Raw genomic sequence first — 26,426 nt, forward strand, 5'->3', positions numbered from 1 at the left:
GAAATAACAGGGAGTCAGACAGAAAATGTAGCAAATGTAGGAGAGCAGGAATGTAGGAGAAGGAAATGTAGGAGAAGCTGATCACAGCCCTCTTCATCTGCTATAGGCTTCTCTCTTAGACTTGGCTAGGGCTGGAGGAAGGGGAGAAGTCTTAACTGTGAGTTAGAATTGACTTACAGGTTACTATCAGGCAGTAGGCATTCCACTTTCTGAAACTAGGCTGTTAGTTACTGAAAAGAATTGTTGGATTTTATACTACCTCCGAGTGACCAGAAAAGTCAGCAGATAACCTGAGTTGTTACCTAGCGGCAAGAAAACCAGCTGCTGTGAAGAGGTTTAAAGGGGCAGTGGTGGCAGGAAGCTGCTCTGTGGTTAATTTCCATTCCTCTCCATTGTTCAAAGGACCAGACACACATGCCACTTGGTAGAATCCCTTGTGCCCACAAGATCCATTCCATTTCTGCCAGCCCCATTCGTACTGGCATACGCCCAGCATTCTCCACTCCCTTGCAAAACAACCCTCCACACACTGAACGCATATGCAACAGCAGCAAACAACACAACCACCCACAAACGCCAAGCACCACGAAGCTGAACGCTGACTGTTTGGGACATTTGCTTGAGTCAGGCCAGGCCCCTCAGAACACTAGATAGTGATGCTGGGTATAACCTGACAGTAGTCCTAAAGACTGTCCTTCTTGGGTGGCCGGCTCCCAGTCTGTGCCGGGAGCAGTGACTTCATTTGAAATCCTCCCCAGCATACGCCTCCCACCCCACCCTCTCTCCTTGAATAGCAGCCTTGTGGCGAGGTCACAGAGCCACAAGTCATCAGTCAGCAAGGCAGGTTCTCTGCCGCCTTGGGCTCCCAGGGGGCGAGCGCCATGAATCACAGAAGTGTCCTCCCCTAGGAGCCAGGGTGACGAGGTCCTGTAATTTATCTCACATGAAATGAGCTGGATTATTTGACTAGGCTGGAGGAAAGCAGTCCATTAATTCTCAGAGATAGCTCTTGGCTCTTGAGGATTTTTTTCTGAGCCCACACCACTGACACCCCACCTCTGTCTCCTTTCCTGAAGCCTCGTGGCATGCCGAGGGCTTGACTCGCACTCCCCTGATGGCTTGATGCTAAAACAAGGCCCAAGACCACCCTTCATGGAGGGAGAATAAAAAGGTCACTTAGACTTTTAGTGCTTTATCATTAACCCCCTTGTTCTTGCCCTCTCACTACTCCCAGCCAACTCCCACCTTCCAGTAAAAGATCATTTCATTTGACACCAAAAGCACAGTCCATAAAAGGAAAAACTGATAAAATTGAACTTCATGAAAATAAAAAATTTTACTCTGAAAAAAAAAACTACCTGTGAAGAAAATGACAAGACAAGCCACAGAGTGGGAGAAAATACACACTACACTACATATTCAACAATGGACTCAGATATAAAGTATATAAAAGACTCTCAAAACTCAGCAGTAAAAAACAAAGGATCCAATTAGATAATAAGCATCACACATGAATAGACATGTCACTGAAAAGGATATACAGATGACAAACAAGCACATGAAAGCATAATCAACATTATTAGCCATTAGGGAAATGCAAATTAAAACCATAATAATATATCATTATGCACGTATTAGAACTGTTAAAATGAAAAATAGTGATAACACCTAATGCTGGTGAAGATGCAGAGGAATGGGGTCACTCATACACTGTAACATGGTTCAGCTACTCTGGAAAGCAGTTTGGCAGATTCTTAGAAACTAAGCATGTCCTTACTGTATGACCCAACATGGTACTCCTGTGCATTCATCCCAGAGAAATGAAAAAAAAAAATTATTTGGCCATACCACACAGCATTTTGGATCTTAGTTCCCCAACCAGGGATCGAACCCATGCCCCCTGCATTGGAAGCGTGGAGTCTTAACCACTGGACCACCAGGGAAGTTCCAGAAATGAAAATTTATGTCAAAAAAAAAAACTGTACTTGAATGTACATAGAAGCTTTATTTATAATAGTCAAACAAACTGGAAACAACTAAAATGTCCTTCAACGGGTGAATTGTTAAACAAACAGTGGTACATCCTCACCATGGAATACTACACAGCCATAAAAAGGAATGAACCACTGACACATGTAACAACTTAGATGGATCTCAAGGGCATTCTGCTGAGTTAAAAAAATCAGCCTCGGAGAATTCCCTGGTGGTCCAGTGGTTAGGACTCAGTGCTTTCACTGCAGAGGGCCCTGGTTCAATCCCTGGTCGGGAACTAAGATTCCACAAGCCCCGCAGTGTGGCCAAAAAAAAAAAAAAAAGGGAAAAAGAAAATCAGTCTCAGAAGGCTAAATACTGCATGACTGCATTTAACGTGAGTCTTGAAATAATATTATACAGAGAGATAACAGAGACATGGTTGAGAGGGGCCATGGGGTGGTTATAAAGCAGTTGCACAAGGGAGCCTGGTGGTGATGAAACAATTCACATCTTGATTGCAGTCATGGCTACACAAATGTACACATGTGATAAAATTGCAAAGAAGTATACATATATGCACACAAATGAGTATATGTCAAACTACTGAAATCTGAGTAAGTTTTGTGGGTGGACGTTTGTACCAATGTCAGTTTCCTGGTTTTGATATTATACTCTAGCTATGCAAGATGTTACCATTCGGGAAAAATAGGTCTTCCCTGTATATATATTTTTTTCTTTTCTTGTAACTTTCTATGAGTCTCTAGTGATTTACAAAAAAAAAAAAGTTTCTAAAATAATATTAGTTGTCGGGACTTCCCTGGTGGCGCAGTGGTTAAGAATCCACCTGCCAATGCAGGGGACACGAGTTCGAGCCCTGGTCCGGGAAGATCCCACATGCCACGGAGCAACTAAGCCCGTGCACCACAACTACTGAGCCTGCGCTCTAGAGCCCGTGTTCCACAGCAAGAGAAGCTACCGTAATGAGAAGCCCGTCCACCGCAACGGAGAGTAGCCCCTGTTCGCCACAACTAGAGAAAGCCCGCGTGCAGCAACGAAGACCCAAGGCAGCCAAAAATAAATAAATAAATAAGTAAAATGTTAACCGTTATTTTTCTAAAGATGATTTCCTTTCTAGTCACACTAAAGACAGTTTCAAAGATAATTCCATTTGGATTTGTTTATTATTTTCAAATTATAATTTGGATTCAGTTACAGAACTTCCTTCCCTAAAAATTAATCTTATTCTTTCTCTGTCTTGGAGCATCCTGGTCTCTTGGAGTAAATTATATGGAAAGGGATCCTGTAAACAGGAGGTAAGCATTATTATTATTATTAGTTGCTTCTTCTGTATGCGGTGTCTGAAGGATGAGCAGCTTCATCCTGGAAGAAAACAGAACCCTGTAAAACAGATTCTCTGTGCTGAGTCACAGAGAAGGAAACTAGAGTTCATATAAATGTAAATTCTGCTTTTTTTCCCAAAGAAGAAATAAGTGCTTCTCCGCATTACGACAGGCCCAGCATCAGAAAAGAAGCAAGAATGTTGTATACAAGGGGCTATTAAGATGAGGCTAGCCCTAAAGTTTATCTTCACAGGTCCAAACCCCAGCCCTACCATGTTCCAGCTCCGTGATAGTGGACATGTGACTTTACATCTCTGTGACTCTGTCTCATCTTCTTTGAAACAGGAATAAAAATACCCCCTACCCCATATGTTTGTCATAAGAATTGATGACATACCCTTACAAAGACATAGCCAGGGCTTGGCACATAATACATGCTCTGTAAAGGCAGGGACCTAAGCCTCCTACAGCAGAAAAACTAAAAATGTTAAGTTGAAGAAGTTGACCACACCTAACTATGAATTCCCTCTTACTGTGGACCCTGCCCAAATCTCCCACTGTGACCTCCCTGGACCCCAAGAGTCACCATGTTCCAGACCTTTCCCTCCCTTTCCCTTTTCAAAACCTTACTCTTCATAGGACCCGTTTCCTCCTGATGTAAATGGATGGTAACTGGAGAAGCAGAACCTTGAGCAGGTGTGGGCGGTACCCTGTGATGTAGGTCCAGAAGCACAAAGAGGGAAACAGAAAAGATGGTTTCCGTTCAGGCTCTGCCTGGTGCAGCCACAGGACCCAGGGCAGGTCACTCTACCTCCCAGGCTAGTGTCCTCACGGGATATGAGAAATGAGAGGGCAGACCAGGTCAGAGGTCTACAGGCTTTTTCTGTAATGGGCCAGAAGGCAAACATTTTAGGCTCTGGGGGGCTATGTGGTCTCTGTGTAACTTCTCATCTCCGCTGCTATTAGGAGAGCAGTCACAGACAGTACAGTGAGTGTGTCTGTGTTCTAATAAATTTTTACTTGCAAAAACAAGTTTGGCCTGCCAGCTATAGTTTGTTGACCCTGGTCTAGATCAGTGGTCCCAAATTATTTCCCTACTGGGAAACCCTCTTATTAGCCATCACCTAATAGATGCCATACTTAGAAATATTGTATCTATCAAATCCACTGCATTTTCTGGATAGAATTAGTTCTCCAACTGAATTATAAATATACTATATGATATCTATTATATATTTGCACAGTAATAAGCTCTGATTTATATGTATATATATAAACATATATATAATGCCAACCAGAGTTTTCTAGTTGCAGACAAGAACCAGTGTTAACACACTAGGTTAATATATTTCTAACCAAAATAATAAAACCTGACATTCAAGTTAACCTATTTGACCTAAACACGTATAAATATAGGTATAGAAAACCACTCACAAATCTCCTAATAAAAACTTCAAAACAGCCTAGAGGTCTGGGGGTCCCACTGAGTCAGACCTTTCATGTCACCTTCTTTCATGTCGGAGCATTGGTTTGTGACTGACAGTATGGCTTTGGATTGGTCTCATCTCATTTCTGGGTCTCTTCTTCTGCCTCCTGAAGAGGATGCAGTTGGATGGTCTCTAGGGCCTTGCTGTCCCTGTCATTTTGTGATTCTAAGACCCTAATCCTTCAAATGCATTTGTTAGTTTGGGAGTCAGCTCCCCCAGGTAACAGCATATTATAAATACCATCAAAACCCAGATCTCCTTCCTAAGGATGCTTCAGGATGATTCCTGAAGCCTATTAGGTATCAACCCTCAGGCTTCAGCCCCTGAGAGGGAACAGGGATGTTTCAGTTAAAGCTGGTTTATATGAATTCTTCCAATTATACCACAAAGCCTGGTCCTGCCCCATCAGGCTTCAAATTCAAAGCATTTTCTGAGCATTCCCCTGAGTGAGCCCAAATCTCTGATCACTAGGAAAGTACATTGATTTTTTTTTTTTATGAGGCTGCAGACTCCCTTCTGCCTGAAGGGAGTTCATGGAAACACGTTAACTCAAACACAATAAACAAAAATGCAGTCCTGTGTCTCCTGTTCTGGCATCTCATTCCTACCATCCTGAGATCCCAACATACAACTGTGTTCCACGATCAGAGAAGGATGGGTAGAAAGCCCAAAGGTCAAAAGAGAGGCCCAGTAGGAACAGCCAACACACTTCCCTGGCAGGGGATAAAGCCTGGTGCGCTGGCAGGCAGGCAGCGTAACCCTGTGCGTGAGATGCAGTGGAAAACACCACAGGGCTGCATTCTAAATATGACTGACACACACACATTTTGGAAAAATTAAGGTTGTGAGTCAAAACCCACCTCCCCACATGTACCCCACCCCTAGTCTTCTTATCAACCAACGCTAAGACACTTTGCAAATTCTCTTTCATAGTTGTTCCTCCTGATTTTTATGCTTCTAACAGAGGTCGGGAAACTTTTTCTGTAAGGGCCAGAGAATAAATATGTTAGGCTCTGTGGGATGTATGGCATCTGTCACAACTACTCAGCTCCGCCGTTGTGGCCTGAAAGCAGCCGCAGACAACAGGAAACGAATGGGTGTGGCGGAGGTCCAATCAAGCTTTATTTACAAAAACAGGTGGCTTGCTGGATTTAGCCCACCGGCTATAGTCTGTGGACACCTGCTCTATAATAATACTTAGAGGGTTTTTTCCCCAGCAAAAGCCTATGCAAGAGGTACCTTTATTATCCCCACTTGACAGGTAAGGAATCCAAGGCACCAAAACAGGAAATACTTGCCAGGTCCCACGGGTAGTGAGTGTCTGTGCTGGGCGCACACCAAGGAATTTACCAGCTAGACCCATAACTACAGTCTCACGACCGTCTCCCTGGGCGACGCCTTGCAGCTGCCTGTTCATCCACGCTGAGGGCTCCCGACCTCTTCGAGGGAGCTGCAGCCACAGGATGGTATGGCCATTCTTCTGCCTCTGTGCAGAACTGTCCCTAACCTCCCCCCTGCCGGACAAGAAAGAGCTATCTATCATGCCCTCTAGGTCATCTCTACAGGTGGTCCATTGGCAAGAAGAATAAATTGATGGTTTTTACCTCTGCAGTAGGAACTTCGTGGCTAACACCCTCCCCTTCAGTGACCCAGGTTAGAAAATAACCCAGAAGCCAAGAAATCATCACCTGGCCTGGCTGTGGGCATGGTGCCTGTTCATCCCAAAGTCCTCTCTCTTCCATCTCCAGAATCTATTTAGTTCATTTGACCGTAATCATTTTTCTCCATCATTGATGTGACCACTTATGTAAAAATCTTTTATACTGATCTATCTTGAGAGGATCAGTAACTTGTTCATTCTTACAGGTACCATTCTGTATAATACTCTTCTCTGTGGCCAGTTATACCTAGTGCCATGGCTTCCTCTGGAAATCAGTAACTGTCAGACGCCAATGGACGGCTGTTGGAAATTTTCCCTCCCAAGCTATCATTTGAAGATGGCTGGTTCGGGGCTGGCTCACAGGGGTTCCTTTTAACTGCTGGGGCCACCTTTGTGAAGCTTTTAAGGGCACTAACTATCTCCCGGCCTCACTCTGATGCATTTCCCCAAGGCCTCAGGTTTCTCTTCTCCGGGCTCCATACATACATACATCAATACTATGATTTTTTTAATTAGCTCTGTGAAACCTAGACTTAAAATCAAAACCCAAAAAGAAACTAGGGCTCATGGAGTAAAGTAACTTGGATGTCTACCTGGATGTATGGACTGAATCCTGATTTCCAGCATGACCGCAGTCCGGCAGCCAAGAAGACCGTTTGCCACCAGTACCTGCCTATGTTTCACAGGTCCTACCAAGCTGCTGTTTGGAAGTTGGCCTTCCCATTCCCAGTTTGCTGATTTCCTCTTGAGTTAAGGGGAACAAAAGGGGGCTGCCTGACCAAGCTCTGACTGAGTCTAGAGAATCAGACCTTTGGGGATAAATGTGCCAGTGATGGCAGCTCCAGCAATCCCATTAGGGATTTCCAAGGCCCTCTCGGGATTCAGAACCAACATCTCCTGGGGTTCTGAGTGCCTACGCCAGGGCTAAATATATCTGTACAACTCAAGTTCAGCCCAAGACCACAGAGAGCCTTTGCAGCTACCCGCTCTTCAAGGAAGAATCGCTTTAAGCTCTGATTCTGCTCACCACCTCAGACAGAGTCCTTCCCTTAGGAAAACTCCACAGAAGTCATCGTTGACAAAGACTCAGGAAATCCCTCCTGCCCACACCCCGGAAGCTGCAAAATAATGCAAAAATGTCAAAGAGACATCAATAGAGGTCTTTCAAGGGCAATCTTCATACCACAGATACCACCCAGTTTCTGAACAGCTATCTAATGTGAGAGAGACGTCTGTATTGTTAGACTCAGATAGATATAGACAGATAGATTGGTAGATAGGTAGGTAGATAGATAGATAGATGATAGATAATAGACAGATACGTACTACATACATACATAGATGATAGATAATAGATACATACATACTTACATATATAGATGATCAATATGTACATACATACATTATAGATAGGTAGATAGATAGATACATAGGTAGGTAGATAGATAGATAGATATAGACAGATAGAAAATGGACAGAAACATATATACATACATACTTACATACATAGATGATAGATAGACCCATACAACAGGTATATACAATTTTTGTGTATTATCTGAAGGCAATGTACAAATGTTTTCAGCTCTAACAAAGATGAAAAAACATGACATGAACTCCTAGTTTCTGTGGGGACTGAGAAAAAGCTAAACAGTCCCTTCTCTGGTTCTTAATGAACACTTATAATAAATTCAATAGAATCTGCATCAATTAAGCCCCTTCCATGTCCTGGCTCCATGCTAAGAAATGAACGAGCATAGTGCCTGCCTTAAAAATCTAGCAGAGGGTTTCCCTGGTGACACAGTGGTTAAGAACCCACCTGCCAATGCAGGGGACACCGGTACGAGCCCTGGTCTGGGATGATCCCACATGCCGCAGAGCAACTAAGCCCGTGAGCCACAATTACTGAGCCTGCGCTCTAGAGCCCACAAGCCACAACTACTGAGCCTGTGTGCCACAACTACTGAAACCCGCACAACTAGAGCCCCTGCTCCACAACAAGAGAAGCCACCGCAACAAGAAGCCCGCGCACCTCAACGAAGAGTAGCCCTGGCTCGCTGCAACTAGAGAAAGCCCGAGCACAGCAACAAAGACCCAATGCAACCAAAAACAAATAATAAATTAAATAATTTTTTAAAATAATCTAGTAGAGAAGACTCACCCCATCTAGCAGAGAAGACTCACCAAAGAATAACCATAATATAAAGCAGGCTATAGGGACTTACCTGGCAGTCCAGTGGCTAAGACTCCGTGCTCCCACCGCAGGGGGCCCGGGTTCGATCCCTTGTCGAGGAACTAAGATCCCACATGCTGCATGGTGTGGCCTAAAAAAAAAAAAAAAGCAGGCTATAATAAAGATACAAAAGTGCAGAAAAAATAATAGGGCTGTTTGCTTTGTTTATTCAAGGACCATGAATTTTAAAAATTTACAGAGGCATCCAGTGAGGGCAAGGGCTAATTGGCAATCTTCAGAGCTTAGAAACAACAAACGAAATGAAAACAGGATTTCTCATTCCCCAAAATAAAACATACTGAATTATGACCACAGACACCTTCTCAGCACTCCTAGAAATGATCTAAACATCTCTTCTTCATTTATGACCTGAAAAACTCTGTAATAGGTCAAAGTCTAGAGAAGAGACTAAAATAAAATCTCATCATCTTTTTTTTTTTTTTTCTCATCATCTTTTCACTCATCATTCTTTTATCTCTGTACCTCAGCCTCCCAAGTCGTTAAAGCCTTCATTTCTAGATTTCTGCAACAAGAAAGGCTTTTGCCTATTGACCAACCTGAAATGAGTCAGGATAATAGCCTTCCACAAACACTTGAAGGTGTTTACTGTTCACATCTGTTCACTCCACAAACATGTATTAAGCACTTGCCATGTGCCTTACATTGTGTCAGACTCTGAGAGCAAGAGAAAAACAAGACGTGGTCCACAGCCTCGATGAGGCCAGAGCCTAGTGATGGGAGGAAAGGAGGAGGAAACAAATGAGTACAAAGAAGGACATCTGAAAGTGATAGATGCTGTAATGGTTTATGCCCAGAGGATTATATGAACATCCAAGTACTATTTCTTGTGCACAAGGCTAAAGAAAGAAGGCAGAAAATCTACAAATATTTTAGAAAAAGTCAAGTAGTCTAGTACTTGAGGTTTGGTTTCCTAAGTAACCTCTTACTTCTAGTCTCCTTCCTAATTCATCTTTCATCCTGCCACTAGCTAATACTCCTAAAGTTTAATTCTAATTGTATTAATCCCCTGCTGAAAGATTTGCAATGCTTCTCCTCTTGATTATTAAGCGGAGTCCAGACTCCTTAGCATGGCACCAAGCGCTCCAAAACCCAACCTCCACCTCCGTTCCAGGCTTGCTTTTTTATTCAATACATATCTAGTAAGTGTCAGGCACTGTTCCGGACACGAGAGATACTGGGGAAACAAGACCGTCAAGATTTCTAGTTTCATGAAGTGTAAGATAAGCTACGAGGGTATGTCGGGAATTCCCTGGCCGTCCAGTGGTTAGGACTCCGTGGAACTTCCACTACAGGGGGCACGGGTTCAATCCCTGGTCAGGGAACTAAGATCCCACAAGCTTCATGGCATGGCCAAAAAACAAAAAAATAAATAAATAGATAAGCTACAAGGATATGTTGTACAACACAAGGAATACAGCAAATGTTTTAAAATAACTACATATGAAGAATAACCTTTAAATATTGTGAGTCACTGTATTGTACACCTATAACTTATATAATATCATATATCAACTATATTTCAATCTTTTTAATGTCAAAGAGAAATTTTTAAGAAAAGATTCCTAGTTTCATAGTACAATAGTAGAAGGGAGATAAATTAAGCAAGCAAGCAAAAATTTCAAATGGTGATAAATGCTGTGAAGAAAAAGGAAGCTGAGTGACAGAGGATGGCAGGGGAGTTTTGCTAGAGCATCAGGGCAACTGACATTTAAGCTGAGATGTGAATAACAAAGGGCAAGCCCTGTGACCCTCTAGGGGTTAAGGGTGTCAAATAAAGGACCCGGCCAAGACAAAGACCTGGCGGAACCATGAAGAAGACCACAGAGGGCAGGTTATCTGATACATGGGGAAGAGCAGTGTAAGATGAGGGTGGGGAGGGGACATGCGTGGACCACTGAGGCCTTGCAGGCAAGGGGAGAAATCTGGATTTTTACTCCATGTCTGATGAGAAGCCATTAGTAGATTTTAAGCAAGGAAGCAAACTAATGTGATATTCAATTTAAGTGGGTCAGTTACAAGGGGTGGCAGTGGGGCAAGGGATGAAGCTGCAAGGCCAGTTGGAAGCTGAGGTCAAGCTCAAGTGAGAGATGATTGTGGCTTGGACCAGAGTGGAAGCAAGAGAGACAGAGAGAGATGAACTGAGTCTTGGTATGTCGGGGATGTAGATCACCAAAATGTACTCTTGGATCACACGTGAGAGAGGCAGAGGAAAAAGAAGAGTGAAAGACGACGTCAGAGATGACATCGAAGTGCTTGGCTTGAGCAAGCAGGCTGACAGTGGTGCCATTTACAGAGTTGCTGTCGTGTCCTCTTACGTGTCCCTCAAGCCCCCAAACACTAGAGTCAAACTAGATCGCATGTCACCTCTTGAGCACACCCTACTCTTTTCTAGTATGTTTCATTGTCCATCTCCTTCATTTCTGCATTTTCAAACCCTAGACATAGTTCAAGATTCAAAGCCAATGTTCTATTTCCTGCATTTGCCTGCTGAAATTCTCTCTTCTATTCACAATGCTTTTTGTACTTCAATTACCACATGTATCCCATTCCACCTTGGATTCGTATTATTAATATTAGTGTATTAATAGTACATAGTATATTAATATTATTGCGTCCAGATATGCCACCTCCACCCATAAACCATAAGCCCCATCTGAGACCAGCTTTTCTTTATCTTTCTATCCTCCATGAATCTTTGCATATCCACAAACATTTGTTGAAGGTAGAGACGGTACAGATAATATTGCCTTCTAATCCTTGTTTACTTCTTCAGTCCTAGACTGCCTTATGATAATTCTTAAGGAGATTTGGGGGATTATTCTACTGTCCAGATGAGAGAGTCAAGTTTGAATAACTTGCCTAGGTGACACCAAGGTGCCAGAATTAGAATTCATATCCTCAGAGTCTTACAATATTATAGGGAGCCACGTGGATTACATCTATTTCCTCTTCAAATGCCTATGAGACTACACAGTACCTTAATTCGTCAAGCCTAAAATGCCAATTCTAAGACCCAATATTATTTTATGGAACACTAAAAAAGAAAAAATGAGGTCAGTTAAACTTTGACACCTGCCCAGACACCATCTGTTACAAGGGCATCCTGATTTCAGAGATGGTAAAATGTGAGAAAAAAAAAAGTGCATCTTAAAACTCTCCATTTTATAAGTGAGGAAACCAAAGCTTAGAGAGAGTAAGCACTGGCCCAACATCAGACACCAGGCAGGTGGCAGAGTTAGGAAGCAAACTCGGGTCTCTCGGCCCCAAGAAATGTAGTCTTTGCATATTAGCAGTGCATCCTGGTCTGTGTCTCTTTGGTTTTTCTAAGGAGGCACAATCACAACAGGTGAACATAAAGAAATAAAGATCAAATGCAGAGCCCAGGCTGAACCTGTGTTCTACACAGTGTAATGCACTCAACCCAAAGCCCACAACTTCCTGGCCTTTATTGAAATTAGGAGGAGAAATGTCTGGCTGAGCGCCTTCTCTGTGGGGGGCACTGCACAGAATTGTCAGGGATAATGGTAATTTATGTTTTCTTCCACACCTGCTCTCTTCCCTGCTTTAGTCAACTGCGAACACAACTTCTCCCCAGGGCAAGAGGAGAGAGGGGCCGAAATGAGGGAAGGGAAACAGCTCTTGCTCACCGCAGCTCAGCTAAATTGCCTTTGCCCTCTTTTGCATAGAGCAATAAAGTGTTATAGAAAATGCAGCACGGGTTTTTAATTTTCTCCTTGTCACTGGGTGCTGTAATCACATAATTAACCAAATGCTAGAGATAGTCATTTATAGCAAATGGGCCAAACAACCGCAGAGGTGAGCTACCCAGGGACCCAAAAGGTTACGATCAGCCTCTCAAAAAGCCACGTGTGGACAGAGCTGCACCATTCCTGGGCTGTTTGGAATCTGACACCCAAAGAACGCAGCATTAGAGTAAAGCAAGGGCATGGAGTTTGTCCTTCAAGACAAATGAATTGCTATCAGCTCAGTGGTTTGGAAGGCCCTGAGGTGACGCGGAGGGGACAGGAACCCGGGGCCAGAGGCCACAGCTCTATCCGTGCTCCTGCACTGCCCTCCATCACTTCACCCAGGATGCGAGCTGTCTGGATAAGCGCCTTTGCTCAGGGCCCTCCCTCTGCCCGAGGTGCCCTTCCTGCCAGCTGCACTCCTCTTCCTCCAAGCACTGCCAACCAACTCACCTGTGGCCCGGGGCCCTTCACTGCTACCACTAGTGTAGCATTTGTCACAGCCTATCTTGGAAACAAGTAACAACAACAACAAGTCACATCTACAGTGTTATTATATATAGTACTATCTAATATATATACAAATATATAGAGCTAGTATATATACATATATAAATATGTATCTATTTATATATATTTTATATATTTATATATAGCTATTATATATACATATATATGTAATATATATAATTTTACCATCTACAAAATTATCATATATAGTACTACTTTATATATATAATATATATAACTATTATATATAGCTATTATATGTACATAAATAAATGTATCTACTTATATATGTTTATTTTTATATAGCTATTATATATACATATATGTAATATACATAATTTTACCATCTACAGAGTTATCATATATAGTACTACTTTATATATATAAATATATATAACTATTATATACACATATATATTTATCTATTTATTTTTCTATATAGCTATTTTATATGTATATATAACTTTACACACACACACACACACACACACACACACACACACACGCACCACCAGCATCACCACCAGATTGTGGGCAGAAACTAACAGAACCCTGTTAAGGCCCAGAAAGGGTCTTGCTTACCCGCTTGCTCTCATAGAGAAGCCTCTCCCGCAGCGAGCATGGCAATTGCAAAGGTGGTGCAAATACCCACTTTCTAAGATCCAGGAATGAGAACCAGACAGGTGATTTGGAGGGGGGTTTTGACCGACACCAGAAAGTCTCCAATCCATCCTCACCCCAAATGAGTTTTGCCTTGGAAGACTGAAATTCTAGCTTGGGTGTTAAGCTTCACCTTCTCCACAGAACGCTCCCTTTTAAAAGGCGATTCCCGACAGGAGAGAAGATGGCGGAAGAGTAAGACGCGGAGATCACCTTCCTTCCCACAGATACAGTAGAAATACATCTACACGTGGAACTGCTCCTACAGAACACCCACTGACCGCTGGCAGAAGACGTCAGACCTCCCAAAAGGCAAGAAAGTCCCCCCGTACCTGGGTAGGGCAAAAGAAAAAAGAAATAACAGAGACAAAAGAATAGGGATGGGACCCGCGCCAGTGGGAGGGAGCTGTGAAGGAGGAAAGGTTTCCACACACTAGGAGCCCCTTCGCAGGTGGAGACTGCGGGTGGCAGAGGGGGGAAGCTTCGGAGCCACAGAGGAGAGCGCAGCCACAGGGGTGCGGAGGGCAAAGTGGAGAGATTCCCGCACAGAGGCTCGGCGCCGAGCAGCACTCACCAGCCAGAGAGGCTTGTCTGCTCACCCGCCGGGGCGGGCGGGGCTGGGAGCTGAGGCTCGGGCTTCGGTCGGATCGCAGGGAGAGGACTGGGGTTGGCGGCGTGAACACAGCCTGAAGGGGCTAGTGCGCCACAGCTGGCCGGGAGGGAGTCCGGGAAAAAGTTTGCAGCTGCCGAAGAGGCAAGAGACTTTTTCTTGCCTCTTTGTTTCGCGGCGTGCAAGGAGAGGGGATTCAGAGCGCCGCCTAAACGAGCTCCAGAGACAGGCGCGAGCCACGGCGATCAGCGCGGAACCCAGAGACGGGCGTGAGACGCTAAGGCTGCTGCTGCCACCACCAAGAAGCCTGTGTGCGAGCACAGGTCACTCTCCACACCGCCCCTCACGGGAGCCTGTGCGGCTCGCCACTGCCAGGGTCCCGTGATCCGGGGACAACTTTCCCGGGAGAACGCACGCGCCTCAGGCTGCTGCAACGTCACGACGCCTCTGACGCCGCAGGCTCGCCCCGCCTCCTCCGTACCGCTCCCTCCCCCCGGCCTGAGTGAGCCAGAGCCCCCGAAGCAGCTGCTCCTTTAACCCCGTCCTGTCTGGGCGGGAACAGACGCCCTCAGGCGACCTACACGCAGAGGCGGGTCCAAATCCAAAGCTGATCCCCAGGAGCAGTGCAAACAGAGATGAGGAGGGGAAATCTCTCCCAGCAGCCTCAGAAGCAGCGGATTAAAGCTCCACAAACAACTTGATGTGCCTGCATCTGTTGAATACCTGAATAGACAACAAATCATCCCAAATTCAGGAGGTGGACTTTGGGAGCAGGATATATTAATTTTTCCCCTTTTCCTTTTTTTGTGAGTGTATATGTACATGCTTCTGGGTGAGATTTTGTCTGTATAGCTTTGCTTTTTAATAGCTTTATTTTACTTCACTATATTATATCCTCTTTCTTTCTTTCTTTCTATTTTTTCTCCCTTTTACTCTGAGCCGTGTGGATGAAAGGCTCTTGGTGCTCCAGCCAGGCATCAGGGCCGTGCCTCTGAGGTGGGAGAGCCAACTTCAGGACACTGGTCCACAAGAGACCTCCCAGCTCCACGTAATACCAAGCGACAAAAATCTCTCAGAGATCTCCATCTCAGCATCAAGACCCAGCTTCACTCAATGACCAGCAAGCTACAGTGCTGGACACCCTATGCCAAACAACTAGCAAGACAGGAACACAGTCCCATCCATTAGCAGAGAGGCTGACTAAAATCATAATAAGGCCACAGACACCCCAAAATACACCACCAGATGTGGACGTGCCCACCAGAAAGACAAGATCCAGCCTCATCCACCAGAACTCAGGGACTAGTTCCCTCCACCAGGAAGCCTACACAATCCACTGAACCAACCTTAGCCACTGGGGACATATACCAAAAACAACGGGAACTACGAACCTGCAGCCTGTGAAAAGGAGACCCCAAACACAGTAAGATAAGCAAAATGAGACGACAGAAAAACACACAGCAGATGAAGGAGCAGGGTCAAAACACACCAGACCTAACAAATGAAGAGGAAATAGGTAGTCTACCTGAAAAAGAATTCAGAATAATGATAGTAAGGATGATCCAAAATCTTGGAAATAGAATAGACAAAATGCAAGAAACATTTAACAAGGACGTAGAAGAACTAAAGAGGAACCAAGCAATGATGAAAAACACAATAAATGAAATTAAAAATACTCTAGATGGGATCAATAGCAGAATAACTGAGGCAGAAGAAAGGATAAGTGACCTGGAAGATAAAATGGTGGAAATAACTACTGCAGAGCAGGATAAAGAAAAAAGAATGAAAAGAACTGAGGACAGTCTCAGAGACCTCTGGGACAACATTAAATGCACCAACATTCAAATTATAGGGGTCCCAGAAGAAGAAGAGAAAAAGAAAGGGACTGAGAAAATATTTGAAGAGATTATAGTTGAAAACTTCCCTAATATGGGAAAGGAAATAGTTAATCAAGTCCAGGAAGCACAGAGAGTCCCATACAGGATAAATCCAAGGAGAAACATGCCAAGACACATATTAATCAAACTGTCAAAAATTAAATATAAAGAAAACATATTAAAAGCAGCAAGGGAAAAGCAACAAATAACACACAAGGGAATCCCCATAAGGTTAACATCTGATCTTTCAGCAGAAACTCTGCAAGCCAGAAGGGAGTGGCAGGATATACTTAAAGTCATGAAGGAGAAAAACCTACAACCAAGATTACTCTACCCAGCAAGGATCTCATTCAGATGTGATGGAGAAATTAAAACCTTTACAGACAAGCAAAAGCTGAGAGAGTTCAGCACCACCAAACCAGCTTTACAACAAATGCTAAAGGAACTTCTCTAGGCAAGAAACACAAGAGAAGGAAAACACCTACAATAACAAACCCAAAACATTTAAGAAAATGGGAATAGGAACATACATATCGATAATTACCTTGAATGTAAATGGATTAAATGCTCCCACCATAAGACACAGACTGGCTGAATGGATACAAAAACAAGACCATATATATGCTGTCTACAAGAGACCCACTTCAGACCTAGAGACACATACAGACTGAAAGTGAGGGGATGGAAAAAGATATTCCATGCAAATGGAAATCAAAAGAAAGCTGGAGTAGCAATTCTCATATCAGACAAAATAGACTTTAAAATGAAGACTATTACAAGAGACAGAGAAAGACACTACATAATGATCAAGGGATAGATCCAAGAAGAAGATATAACAATTGTAAATATTTATGCACCCAATATAGGAGCACCTCAATGCATAAGGCAAATGCTAACAGCCATATAAAGGGAAATCAACAGTAACACAATCATAGTAGGGGACTTTAACACCCCACTTTCACCAATGGACAGATCATCCAAAATGAAAATAAATAAGGAAACACAAGCTTTAAATGATACATTAAACAAGATGGACTTAATTGATATTTATAGAACTTTCCATCCAAAAACAACAGAATACATATTCTTCTAAAGTGCTCATGGAACATTCTCCAGGATAGATCATATCTTGGGTCACAAATAAAGCCTTGGTAAATTTACGAAAATTGAAATTGTATCAAGTATCTTTTCCAACCACAACACTATGAGACTAGATATCAATTACAGGAAACGATCTGTAAAAGATACAAACACATGGAGGCTACACAATACACTACTTAATAACGAAGTGATCACTGAAGAAATCAAAGGGGAAATCAAAAAATACCTAGAAACAAATGACAATGGAGACACGACGACCCAAAACCTATGGGATGCAGCAAAAGCAGTGCTAAGCAGAGGGAAGTTTATAGCAATACAAGCCTACCTCAAGAAACAGGAAACATCTCGAATAAACAACCTAACCTTGCACCTGAAGCAATTAGAGAAAGAAGAACAAAAAAACCCCAAAGCTAGCAGAAGGAAAGAAAGCATAAAGATCAGGTCAGAAATAAATGAAAAAGAAATGAAGGAAACAATAGCAAAAATCAATGAAACTAAAAGCTGGTTCTTTGAGAAAATAAACAAAATTGATAAACCATTAGCCGGACTCATCAAGAGAAAAAGGGAGAAGACTCAAATCAATAGAATTAGAAATGAAAAAGGAGAAGTAACCACTGACACTACAGAAATACAAAAGATCATGAGAGATTACTACAAGCAACTCTATGCCAATAAAATGGACAACCTGGAAGAAATGGGCAGGTTCTTAGAAATGCACAACCTGCCGAGACTGAACCAGGAAGAAATAGAAAATATGAACAGACCAATCACAAGCACTGAAATTGAAACTGTGATTAAAAACCTTCCAACAAACAAAAGCCCAGGACCAGGTGGCTTCACAGGTGAATTCTATCAAACATTTAGAGAAGAGCTAACACCTATCCTTCTCAAACTCTTCCAAAATATTGCAGAGGGAGGAACACTCCCAAACTCATTCTACGAGGCCACCATCACCCTGATACCAAAACCAGACAAAGATGTCACAGAGAAAGAAAACTACAGGCCAATATCACTGATGAACATAGATGCAAAAATCCTCAACAAAATACTAGCAAACAGAATCCAACAGCACATTAAAAGGATCATACACCATGATCAAGTGGGGTTTATCCCAGGAATGCAAGGATTCTTCAATATATGCAAATCAATCAACGTGATACATCATATTAACAAATTGAAGGAGAAAAACCATATGATCATCTCAATAGATGCAGAGAAAGCTTTTGACAAAATTCAACACCCATTTATGATAAAAGCCCTGCAGAAAGTAGGCATAGAGGGAACTTTCCTCAACATAATAAAGGCCATATATGACAAACCCACAGCCAACATTGTCCTCAATGGTGAAAAACTGAAACCATTTCCACTAAGATCAGGAACAAGACAAGGTTGCCCACTCTCACCACTATTATTCAACATAGTTTTGGAAGTGTTAGCCACAGCAATCAGAGAAGACAAAGAAATAAAAGGAATCCAAATCGGAAAAGAAGAAGTAAAGCTGTCACTGTTTGCAGATGACATGATACTATACATAGAGAATCCTAAAGATGCTACCAGAAAACTCCTAGAGCTAATCAATGAATTTGGTAAAGTAGCAGGATACAAAATTAATGCACAGAAATCTCTTGCATTTCTATACACTAATGACGAAAAATCTGAAAGTGAAATTAAGAAAACACTCCCGTTTACCATTGCAACAAAAAGAATAAAATATCTAGGAATAAACCTACTTAAGGAGACAAAAGACCTGTATGCAGAAAATTATAAGACACTGATGAAAGAAATTAAAGATGATACAAATAGATGGAGAGATATACCATGTTCCTGGTTTGGAAGAATCAACATTGTGAAAATGACTCTACTACCCAAAGCAATCTACAGATTCAATGCAATCCCTATCAAACTACCACTGGCATTTTTCACAGAACTAGAACAAAAAATTTCACAATCTGTATGGAAACACAAAAGACCCCGAATAGCCAAAGCAATCTTGAGAACGAAAAATGGAGCTGGAGGAATCAGGCTCCCTGACTTCAGACTATATTACAAAGCTACAGTAATCAAGACAGTTTGGTACTGGCACAAAAACAGAAATATAGATCAATGGAACAGGATAGAAAGCCCAGAGATAAACCCACGCACATATGGTCACCTTATCTTTGATAAAGGAGGCAAGCATATACAGTGGAGAAAAGACAGCCTCTTCAATAAGTGGTGCTGGGAAAATTGGACAGATACATGTAAGAGTATGAAATTAGAACACTCCCTGACACCATGCACAAAAATAAACTCAAAATGGATTAAAGACCTAAGTGTAAGGCCAGACACTATCAAACTCTTAGAGGAAAACATAGGCAGAACACTCTATGACATACATCACAGCAAGATTCTTTTTGACCCAGCTCCCAGAGAAATGGAAATAAGAACACAAATAAACAAATGGGACCTAATGAAACTTAAAAGCTTTTGCACAGCAAAGGAAACCATAAACAAGATCAAAAGAATGGGAGAGATCGATGTGGTGATGTCGCGCTCTTCTGGGCCGGACATAAGTCGCGCCAGGCGAGGGACGGACGTTCCTGGCGAACGGGACCGCTCTTCTCGTTCTGTCCGCAGGCCCCTCGCCTCTCTTTTCACGCCCTCCCGGCCTGTCGAGGGGTGTGTGGAAGGCAGGGGTGGTGGTCTCCGGCCCTGACCCTCGGTCTCCCGCCCCCTGCCTCACGGCGCGGGCGGGTCTGTGGTCCTCGGATGCAGCAGACACTCTCGCTTCGCCTCCTTGGCGTGTGCCTCGCGAGCGGTCCTCCCTGCGTCGGTGGGGGGGGCCGTCCCGCCACTGCGCTGCGCGCCCCTGCTGGCGCGTGAGCGTGCCTTGCTTGGCCATCGGTGGTGCCCCTAGAGCGCTCCAGGTTGTCCCTCAGGTGCCCGAGGCCGAGCGGTGGTGTCGTTCCCTTTTCCCAGCATGCTCCTTGGGTCCCCACCGCGGTGGTGTGTCCCCTGAGTGGCTCTCTTGGGTGGGGGTCGAGACGGTAAGGGAGGCATGCCTCTGTTTCCCCCCCTTCGGTGGGGGGCCGGGTGCCGCCTCGTCGCGGTCATCCTCCCACGGCTGTGCTGTGGGGGGAATCGTGTTGGGCCGGGGGGCGGCTGAGGTTGTGCCCCCGGCTGTGGCCACGAGTGCTCCTGTGGGCCGTGTGCTTACCCATACCGCAGACCCCCACCCCGCCCCGCCCATTCGTGGACTGGGCGGCTTGTGGAGCGCCTCCGCGGGCCCAAAGGGGAGACGATGGGTGGGGGATGATGAGAAAAATTATAAAAAAAAAAGAATGGGAGAAAATATTTGCAAATGAAGCAACTGACAAAGGATTAATCTCCAAGATTTACAAGCAGCTCATGCAGCTCAATAACAAAAAAACGAACAACCCAATCCAAAAATGGGCAGAAGACCTAAATAGACATTTCTCCAAAGAAGATATACAGATGGCCTACAGACACATGAAAGAATGCTCAACATCATTAATCATTAGAGAAATGCAAATCAAAACTACAATGAGATATCATCTCACACCGGTCAGAATGGCCATCATCAAAAAATCTAGAAACAATAAATGCTGGAGAGGGTGTGGAGGAAAGGGAACACTCTTGCACTGTTGGTGGGAATGTAAATTGATACAGCCACTATGGAGAACAGTATGGAGGTTCCTTAAAAAACTAAAAATAGAACTACCATACAACCCAGCAATCCCACTACTGGGCATATACCCTGAGAAAACCATAGTTCAAAAAGAGTCATGTACCAAAATGTTCATTGCAGCTCTATTTACAATAGCCAGGACATGGAAGCAACCTAAATGTCCATCGACAGATGAATGCATAAAGAAGATGTGGCACATATATACAATGGAATATTACTCAGCCATAAAAAGAAATGAAATGGAGATATTTTTAATGAGGTGGATGGAGTTAGAGTCTGTCATACAGAGTGAAGTAAGTCAGAAAGAGAAAAACAAATACTGTATGCTAACACATATATACGGAATCTAAGGGAAAAAAAAAAAAAAAGGCCATGAAGAACCTAGTGGCAAGATGGGAATAAAGACACAGACCTACTAGAGAATGGACTTGAGGATATGGGGAGGGGGTGGGGTGAGATGTGACAGGGTGAGAGAGTGTCATGGACATATATACACTACCAAATGTAAAATAGATAGCTAGTGGGAAGCAGCCGCATAGCACAGGGAGATCAGCTCGGTGCTTTGTGACCACCTAGAGGGGTGGGATGGGGAGGGTGGGAGGGAGGGAGATGCAAGAGGGAAGATATATGGGAACATATGTATATGTATAACTGATTCACTTTTTTATAAAGCAGAAACTAATACACCATTGTAAAGCAATTATACTCCAATAAAGATGTTAAAAAAAATAAAAGGTGATTCCCATCGCAAAGGCAGCATCTGATGTAGATTGACACAGTTTATGTCTTTCTCCCCTAAAATGTGAAGCCCAGACAAAAGCAAACACTTCTCACCTGAGCAGGACAGGATGGGGCAATGGAGAAGGAGGCACTAAATTTATCACCATCATCATCATCATTTTCATTTCATGGATGACAAAGAAAGCTTAAGTATTTGGCCCAAAGTCTAAGTGGAGTTGCTAGAATTCAACCTTGGGCCTGTCTGAAGCCAAACCCATGCCTTTCCTTACAATCAAGGATGCAAAGTACCTGATTGTTTTCCGTTTTCACCCTGCCCCACCCATCTCACTCCAGGGCTTCAACTGGTCCTTATGCTTTTACCTTTTCCTCTCTTTACAAAGCATGTCAGATACTGGGAAGAGATGGAAGGTTTAACTTCCCACGTGTGTCTGCAGCCCGTTGAGGAAGGGTGGAAGGGGCAGGGGCCAGAGGGACAGAGACGTCTTCCAGGGTACCTGACATCCCCCCTGCCTCAGTGGCCAATCTAGATGACAAAGACGATTTGGATCCTCAGAACCAGAGATAAAAAAGCGTCTAAGAGGCATCCGGTAATCTTTCTGAAGTTTCTTAACCCCGTGTAGGGGAGAAAAAATATCTTTTTCCTCCACCCTTCTAAGTTCTCACCTGAGACCCCCTAAAACCAAAGACAGATTAGCAACAGAAAAGCATACAAATGTATTTAACACAAGCTTTATGTGATACAGGAGCCTTCATAGGAAATAAAGACCCCAGAAACGGCCTTCTGTGCCAGGTTTGAGGAGAAGAGGAGGGTCATGGAAAAACGTGACAGGATGAAAAGCTAAGGCTAGTAAACTGGAAGAAACTGAGCAAGGCCTGTTGGTTCACATGCCGTCAGCATCCCTCCATCTTCAGAGACAAGCGGTTCTTTTCCTCCGGGTAGAGGGAGGACATCTCTTATGTGAGGGTCTTATGATTTGCTCCAGGGGAGGGTCAGAAAATCCTTCCTGCACTTGTTGTTTCTCAAATTCCTTCAGCTTGAAATATTCAACAAGCCAAGGGGCTGCATTTTGGGGGTACGTTTATTAAACCCGGTCACCGGCAACCCCTTCTGATAAACATACACTCTCACAGCCCCCCTGGAGAGGAAACACAGGGCCGCCCTGCTGAGTATTCCCACTAGCCAAGAAGTTTCAGTGGAACCAGAAAAACAGGTACAGATTTTGTCTTCCAAACAGAAATTATAATCCAATATTAAAGCCTCCCCACTCCCTGCCCCACGGCCTTAGCAATACAAATGCCCTGAGCTGAAAACATTACCTCTCATGATGGCACAATTCAGCTCCATGTATGGTGGGGATAATACAAATCAGGAAAATTCAAGAATGCATGACTTTGCGCTGGTCAGAATGGCCATCACTAAAAAGTCTACAAATAACAAATGCTGGAGAGGTGTAGGGAAAAGGGAACCCTCCTACACTGTTAGCTGGGAATGTAAGTTGATGCACCCACTGTGGAAAACGGTATGGAGGTTCCTCAGAAAACTAAAAATAGAATTACTATATGATCCAGCAATCCCTCTCCTGGGCATATATCCAGACAAAACTAATTCAAATAGATACATGCACCCCTATGTTCATAGCAGCACTATTCACAATAGCCAAGAAATGGAAACAACCTATATGTCCAGTGACAGATGAATGGATAAAGAAGATGTGGTACATATATACAATGGAATATTAGCCATAAGAAAGAACAAAATAATGCCATTTGCAGCAACATGGATGCAACTAGAGATGATCATCTTAAGTGAAGTCAGTCAGAAAAAGACAAATACCATATATCACTTATATGTGGAATCTAAAATATGATACAAATGAACCTATCTATGAAACAGAAACAGAATCAGGGACATAGAGAAGAGACTGGTGGTTGCCAAGGGGGAGGGGGATAGGAGAGGGTTGGATTGGGAGTTTGGGATTAGCAGATGCAAACTGGTATATATGGAATGGACAAACAACAAGGTCCTACTGTATAGCACAGGGAACTATGTTCAATCTGTGATAAACCATAATGGAAAAGAATATGAAAAAGAATTTATATACATGTATAACTGAGTAAATTTGCTATAATTAACACAACATTGTAATTCAACTATACTTCAATGAAAAATAAATTTTAAAAAATTAAAAAATAAAGTTTATCATTCTTAAAATAAAATAAAATAAAATTTGGAAGAATATAAAAAAGAATGTGTGACTTTGAAGGTCTATACATGAGAAAGTCTGGGAAGAGCTGATTGAGGCAGTGGTTCTCCAAGTGTGGACCCCAGACCAGCGGTATCAGCATCACCTGGGAACTTGTTAGAAACGCATATTCTTGGATCCCACCCGGTTCTACTGAATCAGAAACTCGGGGATGGGGCCCAGTTATCTGTATTTTAAAAAGCCCTCTGGGTCATTCTGATGTCCACCAAAATTTGAGGACCTCTTGTGTCGTAGACTGAAGAAAGGAGAGGGATGGCAAATGCAGTCATTTCTGAATAGCTATTTCCTCCAGCTGAGACTCCAGCAATAATCCAGGCAAGGAGAGAGAGAGTCATGCAGATTGGGGTCATCAGCCTGACAAAGGCTAACTTGCCCTCATTCATGGTTCCCTTTCTTACGGCAGGCTGAGCCCTAGTCCAGAGTCCCAGCTGACACGTTGTATTTTCTTTTCTTTTTGTTCTTTTTTTGGCATCCCCGTTATGGCATGCGGGATCTTAGTGCCCTGAACAGGGATCGAACCTGTGCCCCCTGCATTGGGAGCGTGGAGTCTTAACCACTGGACCACCAGGGAATTCCCAGAGGCCTGGGTGAAATAGAACACAGTAAATTCAAAGGTTGCCTTTGACTGCCTTGGACTTTAATTTCCCAGGCATGTCCTTCAGGCCAGCTTCACCTAGGACAAGCTCAGAGTCTCCCTAAAAAGAGAGAAAAGAAAGTGATTGCTGGCTCCCTCCCCCACCCCCTTGCCTTGAAATTGTTTTCTTCCATCCTAGCCCGCTGGCTTTAATTAGGAGTGAAGGCAGCATGCAGACTGGAGACAGCAGGCGGTCTTAGCACAAGAATGTGTTCAATAAACAGCTTTGGATAATCAGAGGTCACCACATCTCTGTGTCTGCGTCCTTGTCCCCCGCTTCCTTCCTGGCTTCTCCCTCCCCATCTTGTTTGTCTTACCATTTACACCTCATTAGTTATAAGGAAGCCACCAGCTCAGAGTGTGTTGCTATGGGCTTGGGAGAGGGTCTGTCTTCAAGAGAGGCTGAGGACCAGGAGGCGGGAAGTCAGAATAAATGAAATCATATTGCATGTTCACAATCGACTATAATTAAGGCATCTTATAAATACGTATTATACAAATGCATTACAATGACAAAATCAGCCACGTTTGAGTGCCTTTATACTCTGGGCAACAGAGGGTACTTTTTCGGACCCAAGAGGCATCTGCTATATTGAAAAGAGTATTAAGTGCATATTACTAAGTGAAAGAAGCCACCTGAAAAGGCTACATGCCTTACGATTCCAACTCCATGATATTCTGGAAAAAGTAAAACTAAGGAGACAGTAACAAGACCTGCGGTTTTTAGAGGCAGGAGGGAGAGAGGGATAAACAGATAGAGCACAGAGGATTTTTAGGGCAGTGAAACTATTTGGTATGATATTATGATGGCTATATGTCATTCATACATTTGTCCAAACCCATGAAACATACAACACCAAGAGTGAACCCTAGTGTCTGTCAACTAAGACTTTGAGTGATGGTGAGGTATCAGTGTAAGTTCATTGATTGTAACAAATGTACCACTGTGGTCGGGGGCTATTGTACATGTGTGGGAACAGGGAATGTATGGGAACTTTCTGTATTTTCTGCTCAACTTTGCTATGAACCTAAAACTGCTCATAAAAAATAAAGTTTAGGGACTTCCCTGGCAGTCCAGTGGTTAAGACTACACGCTTCCACTGCAGGGGCAAGGGTTTGATCCCTGGTTGGGGAACTAAGATCCCACATGCTGCACGGCATGGCCTAAAAAATAAAAAAAAATTTTAAATAAATAAAATGTATTCATAAAACAAAAAAGTATTAAACTTGGACTCAAAATATATGGAGTCTAATTCTATCATGGTCTTGGTCGCAGTCTGGCTGTGCCAACTTGGACAAGTTACTCAGCTTCTCTGGGCCTCAGTGGCCTCATCTACAAAAATGAGAATGATAATATCTTCCAGATAGAAATGTTGCAAAGGTTAAAATGAAGTAATAAGTATAGACACACAGTCAATGTTTGTTTAGCTAAGAATAATAGGAGAATTATATGAGGAATTTGGGGCAGAGGCTGGGACTAGGATTCCAGACTGCCGCACTGAAAGAGGCAGGGCCAGCCCAGATGGCACCACCTATATTATTACCTGATTTGAGATATAAGTTTTTTCCTCCACCGTTGAAAGCTATCTGCCCCGCTGCCCTGCTGGAAACTTGGAAAGCAAACAGTAGCTACTCCTGGGAGTAGCATGTTTGGTTTTTAGGACCAAAATACAGTAAGTCCCCTACATACGAACGAGTTTCATTCCGAGAGCGCATTCGTAAGTCCAGTTTCTTCATTAAGTCCAGCAAAGTTAGCCTAGATACCCAACTAACACAATCAGCTATATAGTACTGCACTGTTAATAGGTTTATAATACTTTTCACGTAAATAATACATAAAAAACAAACACAAAAAATTTAAAAAAATTTTTTATCTTACA

The 26,426-nt window shown here is 43.3% G+C and overlaps 1 protein-coding gene across 25 annotated transcripts in view; it reads right to left on the bottom strand.

Annotated features, from left to right (window-relative positions):
• Positions 1-26,426, bottom strand: part of LOC309619657 (uncharacterized protein) — a 386,823-nt gene that overhangs the window by 333,397 nt on the left and 27,000 nt on the right. For all 25 annotated transcript variants that reach the window (XR_014239096.1, XR_014239097.1, XR_014239098.1 and 22 more), the window contains exon 2: positions 8,687-8,785. Coding sequence is in view for 9 of the 25 variants with exons in the window: in XM_082375087.1 (XP_082231213.1) it covers positions 8,687-8,785 (99 nt within the window). In the remaining 16 variants the exon portion in view is untranslated. The remainder of the gene's footprint in view (positions 1-8,686; positions 8,786-26,426) is intronic.

This window comes from Balaenoptera borealis, assembly GCF_965194805.1.
Source record: "Balaenoptera borealis genome assembly, chromosome: 21".
NCBI classification, from domain to species: Eukaryota; Metazoa; Chordata; class Mammalia; order Artiodactyla; family Balaenopteridae; genus Balaenoptera; species Balaenoptera borealis.